Source organism: Ciona intestinalis, chromosome 1 (assembly GCF_000224145.3).
Source record: "Ciona intestinalis chromosome 1, KH, whole genome shotgun sequence".
Taxonomy (NCBI): domain Eukaryota; kingdom Metazoa; phylum Chordata; class Ascidiacea; order Phlebobranchia; family Cionidae; genus Ciona; species Ciona intestinalis.
The window spans coordinates 3,327,906-3,335,483 of NC_020166.2; the positions used below are offsets into that span (position 1 = coordinate 3,327,906).

Sequence of the window (7,578 nt, forward strand, 5' to 3'; positions counted from 1 at the left end):
GATAGAATTTTATAATTCTTCACGTGTACTTTGTTTACTACCAACCAAATTGTCGGCGAAAATCGAATAAAAACGCGTTCAATCTTTCCCCACCTTACTCTAAATAGTATTTGTTTTTCTATATCAAATAGAAGGATAAAATAAAAACTGAAATGAAAACATGCTGGACCATCTTTACCGGAATCTACTATATTACATTTGGCGAAGACATTACGTACGTGGAATGGTCGGATCCAAGACTCATATTCACAAACTCGCACGGATCTTTCTTCTTTATCCTCCCAATAACAGGGTAAGGTACTTGATGCAACTTAGTGAAGGAATCCTCGGGTACACGATTCACGAATCGCGGTCGAGCAGTCTCATAGCTATAACCTGATAACAACATATAGTATAGAGTTAGAGAAGACGGGACACCTTTAGCACATAATATTAAATATCCTGATCGTGTTATAAACAATTAAAACAGTCTATGGGAGTCTTGAGGATGCGGTTTTATAATTCTTTGAATGTTTTTTGTTTACTACCAAATGAGATGAAAAAATAGAGTGAAAAGGTATCCCATCTCCCCCGCCCTATATGCTGTATATAAATCCCATTTGTCTCTTAAAATAAAGTAACGATGGGAACTGAGAAATCTATTGAAAACCAAACGAAAGTTTTAATAACACCCTGTAATCATGAAAAGTTCTTTTGAAATATAAATTAAAAAGCCTGATTGGTAATAAGCCTTTATGGGACTTCAGATTCAACAGCATTAAAATGTGACTAGCAATGTTTCTATACCATACCGTTATCTCGCTGGGCGCGTTTACAAATTCCATGATTCATTTCACAACCAGACATGTTGGGCCAGTTTTTGTAGTATCTTTGATTCTGACTAAACCCTGTGGGCCTGAGATATAGCTATAAGAATATTTTGATAGTTTCGAAGCAATTTATAAATCAAACCTGTTAATACACGGCCGTTCGCCATTAAAGGGCGCCCTAGGCAGGTATTGGACTGGGTCAAAGTGATGGTAATGTGTAAAGCCAGAGGGCTCTTTCACCCCTATATCCTGCAAAGGAATATCATGTAAATGTTAAAATGGCATAAATCCACGTATTTAAAATATAGCGATCATGTATGAATGTTTTTATCATTTAGTAGGGTGGGGGGGGGGGAGATAGGACACCATTTCGTTCTATTTTCTCGTCCTATTCGGTAGTAAACAAAGAAAAATTAAAGAACTATAAAACTATATCCTCGCGACTATCATAGACCGTTGTTAATTGTATCAGGATATTTGTTTAAACGATCGGATATTTGGATATATTTGCTAAAGGTGTCCCGCTTTTCCCCACCCCACTATATAATGCAGGCAGGTCTGACAAAAGCGTCGATGAAACTTAGAACATTAGAATTTACGGACGGTAATTAACGGTATTATAAACTGCGTTATGACACGCTAAAAATTAAAATTACAAAGGTGTATATATAGATAAGTTATACGAACTTCACTTATTTTATACACGTTACTGTTATAACAGAAAAAAAAAACTGTAATTAAAACTTATGTTTTTGTTTTACCTTTAAATGCGTTGACATTCTTTTACTCGGTTCGCCTTTATAACAAAGATTTGTTTCTGTTGCAAGATGAAGTGAACCGTCGTCTAAATGCCCTACTTGTTTATTTTGAAGTCTGCATATAAAATACAGTATAGATCAAAGGTTCCCAACCTTTTATACCGTGGCCCGGTATAAAAACGTTATTTTAATTAAATTTTAATTTGTTTTTGTTATGTAGTGTTTAGTTGAACTTACCGATGATAAATTTTAAAAAATATTATTTTTTAAATTTTTTCATGGCCCCGTTTAAAATTGCTTATGGCCCACTTGTTATAAAGTATATACACGGTGTATTTGTATTCTGATAAATAATTATACTGACCTGTGCAATAGAGGTCGATATTTGTATTTATCTATGGTTTCAACCCTAGATTGTTGAACCACTTTCGTGTCAGCTGTTGTAATAGGAATTTTCTGTGTAAATCCCGATTCGTTTCGTGTAATTCTGTAAAATGCCGATAAAGGAAACTATGTGTTAGTACATGACGTTATATAATAATAGGGTGGGGGAACACGGGACACCTATTCATTCGATTTTCTAGTTTTACTTGGCAGTAAACAAAGAAAATATAAAGAATTATAAAACCGTATCCTCACGACTCCCATAGACCGTTGTTGATTGTTTAAACACGACCAGGATATTTAGATATTATGTGCTACTGGTGTCCCATCTTCCCCCACTCTACTATATTATAGTAAAGAGTATAATAGGCTACATTTGAAACAAAGGTAATTTTTAGGCAAAAAAACAAACAAATTAACTTGAAAATTTGTCCTAAGATTTTTTCTTGTGAAAGTTTCTTGTAAAAATTAAGATTATCAATAAACGCCTCTGTGCGCGAAAATCGTAGCCTAAAACATATTATTGCCTTATTTAAAATCAAATTACGGCCTATATAGCTGACCCACCGCAGCGGTAACTTGTCCGTCCCGTTTGATCCGCAGTAGTACGGTTGATGTTGCTTGTAATATGATGTACTGTAGTTATCTTCAAGTATTTTTCCAACAGGAACATTATCTAATTTGTCGATTCCGGTCGAATAATTTATAGCTGGCCTGTGTAAAAAATTAAACTTACAAACTATTGCACTACGCACAAGAATCGAAAAATAAAACTTTTAATTTATATAATGCAAATTCTGTTTATAAATTGCGCTGCCAGCGACCACGCTTATTTTCTTTTAAAAAAGTGTAAATATATTTTTAACTGTAAGCGTGTTCCAACAACTGTTGTTTTGTCGCTATATATTCTGTCATTTTGTTTAAAATATTTCTAAATCTTCGCTACCGTAATCGAAGAGACAAATAAAGGTATTATTATTATAAAAGAAAGTTTAGGTCTTCACCTGAAGCTTGCTAAATATCCTGTCCCCCTAGGTTTTACTGATCGGGCAACAAAGCCTTCTTTTCCATAACATGAAGAATAAGTTGATGAATAGAAGTTCATTTTGTTGTTGTCGGCACCATTACTGCATTTTAACAGAGAAACAGGTGGCCCGCTTCTTAATTTACCCATTTTGCAAAATTTTTTTTCCACGGCACTCTGTTTAGGATTTTACAAAAATAGGCAAATTAAAAATGAAAATTACATTTGTAAATGCAAAATTAGCTTTTTTAATCTTAAAACCACATCTCCTACAAGAGTCTATGCCGTCATAAACGTATTTCTTATTTCATTGTGACGTACGAACTGAGTGAAATTAATTTTTTACATTTTCTTTTCAATTACACCGATATGAAACATAGGTAATCAACGTCCTTGGGGATGTCTCCCTTTGTGGGAGTGTGTGTTTAATATAAATATGCTGTTGTTTCAGATCTTGTTATTGTGCTTAGATTGATGTAGCCATGCTTTGTTTATTTAACTACAAAGTTTATGTTTTTTATATCTGCGCGTTTGTATTGACGAAGAACGTAAAGGCGACAAAGGTGATATCAAATTTAAATTGGATTTGCGAAGGTTTGTTATTTATATGTTTACTAAATAGAAGAGTTACTGTTGTGTATTTTATAAATGGTGTAATATATCATGTTTTTTTTTAATTTTAAATGGGTGTTGTTTTGTAAACGCGCTTGGCTATGCACCGTAATCGCTGTGTCGGATCATATTTCCTTTGTAGATATTGTTTTTAATGTTATAGACCTTATTTTGACGGATTTCGTTAAATTTTGCTACTAATTGTCTGTATTTATTTTAATTTTTATCCATTAAATACGCTGGTTTATTTGTTGTCTTTGTTTTTCTTTCAAATTATTACCATCTTCCATCTTTATTACAGACTCTGCTCCATGCGTTCGTGCGGTTCATCCGCACGGGGGCGTAGCGGAGGTGGCAGCTGGCACAGAACGTTACAGCCTCCTCATAAGCGTGCACAGGCGCCAGACAGCGGAAGAAGAAGTTATGGAAGGATGGGTAAACTCTAACGGGGAACCGACATGGAATGTAGACGTTAGGTGGTTCAGACTGCTTGAAACAAGAATGAGAGTTGCCCTTCCAACTTGCAGGTACAGACAATCACTATAATGACAATGACAGTTATTTATTTTTGCGTGGCGGGTAACGGATGTTGCTATAACACAAATGGCTATTCTATACACCTCGTACCTATAAGAGCGAGTTACCAACACCTTTATAACTTTGTGGTTAATTCCTTCTTTTTTTCTTATTTTTGATTTTTCTGAATGGCTGACAGTTTTAGCAACACATTAATGACCATTTGTTTGCGAAAATGTACGTTAAATGTCCCGCTTAGGGGCTACAAAGGTTATAAGCATTTAGCATCAAAGGCGGTAGTAACTGTTTAAATTACAGTTAAATGGAAGTGTTATAAGCCAACCATTCTAACAACATTATCAGCGTCTTTTAATGCAGAAATAAGCTCTCCTGTGACGTCAGATTGCTTGATGCGAATGACATCGAGACGGAAGAAGCGCCCGATCATGTGTATTCACATTTTCTTGTTGAAGTTCGGTTTGATGGACACCCATCTACAACCAAAATGCAACTTGTTGTTCGAAAGAACTTGAATAAATTTAACAACGACCTTCGCAGCAGTTTTAACCATGACGACTTTGACAGCTTGTTAACAGTAAACGAGGCAAACGGCCAAGCTAAAGGAAACGGAGCAGCAGATAGAAATATGAACTCAGGTGTTTATGTTGACAACGATGGTGTATTCAGACCGCTTCACTTGCCTAATGCAGAGAATACAAAAGTATCCGACGCCGTACATAATCCAGAAGTGCGAAACCATCCGCAGTATGGTGTCCTCTTCCCATCAAATGGAGAAAAAGACGAAAAAAATGCCGGGGAGGGAAAATTCAACACACAAAGCGACCAACACCAAGATTATACAAATATCATCGAGTGGAACGGACCGAGACATGGCAGCAACGACACCGGAGAAGATGGTCAAGATTTTGATGACAACTACGACTCATGGTCATGGGACAACCCAGATTATCAGAAAGTTAATGATCCAGATTTAAGCTCTGCAAGTAATATCACTGTTTGGAACCAGATAACACATTTTCTAACAAGTACGTATGATTTTTGCATGTAGTTTTATCTTTTGTTTCGATTTTATTTTGCTGAGTGAACGTGACTCCCGGCGCCGTGGTATAGTGGTTAGCGCGCCTGCCTGTAACCCAGAGGTAATGGGTGCAAGGCTCGATGCTGCTACCATTGTGGGTGTATGTGTCCTTGGGCAAGACACTTGACGGCAATTGCTCCAACCCAGTGGTCACTAATGGGTTGTCTAAATTATCAGAAATACATAAAAAAAGAAAAAATCCCCCCAAAAAGGAATTACTCACAAAGTAACATACATGGTAACTGGTAAGCTGGCACGAGGTGTTAAACCCGTGTGATAACGACTGTCTTTTTCCGGCCACACGAGGATAAAGTAAGTTACATTCATTCAATTCATACTAACAAGCAACGTATAATAAAATCGTATCCTTACGACTTCAATGGACCGTTTTTAATTGTTTAAAACACGATCAGGATATTGGGATATTATGCGCTTAAGGTCTCTCGTCTCCCCCACAGTACTATAGTAGGTTGGGGTAAGATGGAACACCTTTTCATCCTATTTTCTTGTCCAATTTGGTAGTAAACAAAGAACATTTAGGTATTTATAAAACCGTATCCTCACAACTTTTATAGGCCGTTGTTAATTGTTTAAAACACGATCTGGATATTTGTATATTATGTGCTAAAGGTGTCCCATCTTCATCCACAGTACTATATAACTTGGCTTTACTCTAACTTTATTTTAGAACCTGCTGGCATCGTTATCATCATTCTTGTCAATTCAGCTTGCTTAGCGGCGATGGGAACTGGTTGCTACGTTAGAAGAAAACGAAAAAGGTGCGCCTATATAATACCAAGTTAAAATCAACATGTTTCAATTCAGTGAATAATAGACGTAATCGTCTACTCGAAAAAAAACAACCAACTTGATTCCATTTCTTAGGCGCGAAAAAGCAGTAGAACGTCCAGCAGGTCCCTCAGTCAAAATAGGCAGAAAATCACCACGGAAACGTCGTTTTTTCTGGTGGTTATTTAGGTCGAAGCCTTACAACTACCAACCTGTTCCAAGTCAAGGAATTTTTAGCAAGAAGGAGAGAAACAGTTACTCGACTTTACTCTCCGATTCGGAAGACGACGATTATAACTCAACGGTGAGGGATCGTTCGTTTGAGGAATTAAAAAATACTTCAAAGGAAATGTCAGATCGGTAAGTGCATTATGTGTCCAACACCTTTGTACAGCGCCATGGCTCGTAATAAGAACTCCGCATCATAACCAAAGGATACCAGTATTCCATAACCCATGTTTCTACCATTGTAGAAAAGACACTATGAATGGTCATTGCTCCAACCCAGTGTAATGATTTGCCAACCGTATAGAAAAAGCCGTAAAAAATTGGTTATCATACGTTTAACTATATGTCGTGTTTTTTGACACTTTGAGTATCTCATTAGTGACCACTGAGTTGAACCAATATTCGTTAAGTATCTTGACAACGAACGTAGCTGCAAGTATCGGACATAGAATCCTTTAGCCATGATGCGAGCGCTTTTACACTGAGCCACAACACTGTTTTTTTTGCATATTTTAATGGTTTGATTACCTATACTGCATCCCAGGGCAACAAAGGCTTTCATATCTGCCAAGCGACGAGGTTCAGTATTTGGTGAGAAAGTCGCCAGATTTGCCACCAAAATTCTCAGTTGTTTCACTCAACTTTTTCTCTTCCTTCGTAACTATATTCTCAAATGCTGTGCCGGACGTCAGGACACTACTTCCACCAGTGATTATAGTGACGAAAGTGGTCCAGACGGCGGGTCTCCACCTTTAAAAGTAGTTCCACCATCATCAGGCGGAGGGAACTCTTTTTCCCCAACAACCGACATCAGCGGACGATTTCCTACATCCTCTTACGAAAAAACCACAAACAGTAAAAATGACGAATATCTTGAAAACAGGAGTGAGCATAATACATACCACACACCACACCCACGATGCGGGTTACATTGTGTTCAAAACAACAACACAAATATCATAAAATCCGAAACTTCTCCGTGTAATCCGAAATCTTCCGACGAATCTTCTGTCGCGTCCGGAGATTGCAGACCCGCAACTTCTTCCACTTCTGTGACGTCATTTAGCTCAGGTGTGTCGTCATCAAAGCAAACGAGTCCACCAACTCAGAAGAACATGAGCGTTGGGGATGCCTCAACAAATCAAAGCAGGTAACATAAAATATTCATATACTTTTTTATCTGCATATTAAATGATAGTATAAGTTTTTTATAACAAAAAATGTTTTTCGAGATTTTACAGGTTTAAAAAAATTGCAACATACACTAGAGTGAGGGAAGATGGGACGCCTTTTCATTCTATGTTCTTGTCCCAGTTGGTAGTAAACAAAGAACATTTAAAGAAATATAAAACTGTATTC

General features: G+C 36.9%; 2 protein-coding genes across 2 annotated transcripts in view; one reads left to right on the plus strand and one right to left on the minus strand.

The window, feature by feature from the left end:
• Positions 1-3,208, minus strand: part of LOC100177110 (protein phosphatase 1 regulatory subunit 32-like) — a 4,958-nt gene extending 1,750 nt beyond the window's left edge. Inside the window, exons 1-7 of the mRNA XM_002128183.4 lie at positions 2,956-3,208; positions 2,519-2,665; positions 1,932-2,054; positions 1,571-1,682; positions 952-1,058; positions 792-895; positions 219-375 (exon numbers count right to left, since the gene is read on the minus strand). Of these exons, the coding sequence (XP_002128219.3) occupies positions 219-375; positions 792-895; positions 952-1,058; positions 1,571-1,682; positions 1,932-2,054; positions 2,519-2,665; positions 2,956-3,125 (920 nt within the window). The 5' untranslated portion in view covers positions 3,126-3,208. The remainder of the gene's footprint in view (positions 1-218; positions 376-791; positions 896-951; positions 1,059-1,570; positions 1,683-1,931; positions 2,055-2,518; positions 2,666-2,955) is intronic.
• A 119-nt stretch (positions 3,209-3,327) lies between these two features.
• LOC100178676 lies at positions 3,328-7,427 on the plus strand. Its single transcript, XM_018817395.2, has 6 exons — positions 3,328-3,569; positions 3,889-4,114; positions 4,482-5,149; positions 5,891-5,981; positions 6,088-6,351; positions 6,764-7,427. Exons 1-6 carry the CDS (start codon positions 3,458-3,460, stop codon positions 7,371-7,373), a joined length of 1,971 nt encoding a protein of 656 aa, XP_018672940.1. The 5' UTR covers positions 3,328-3,457; the 3' UTR covers positions 7,374-7,427.
• The last annotated feature ends 151 nt before the right edge of the window (positions 7,428-7,578 follow it).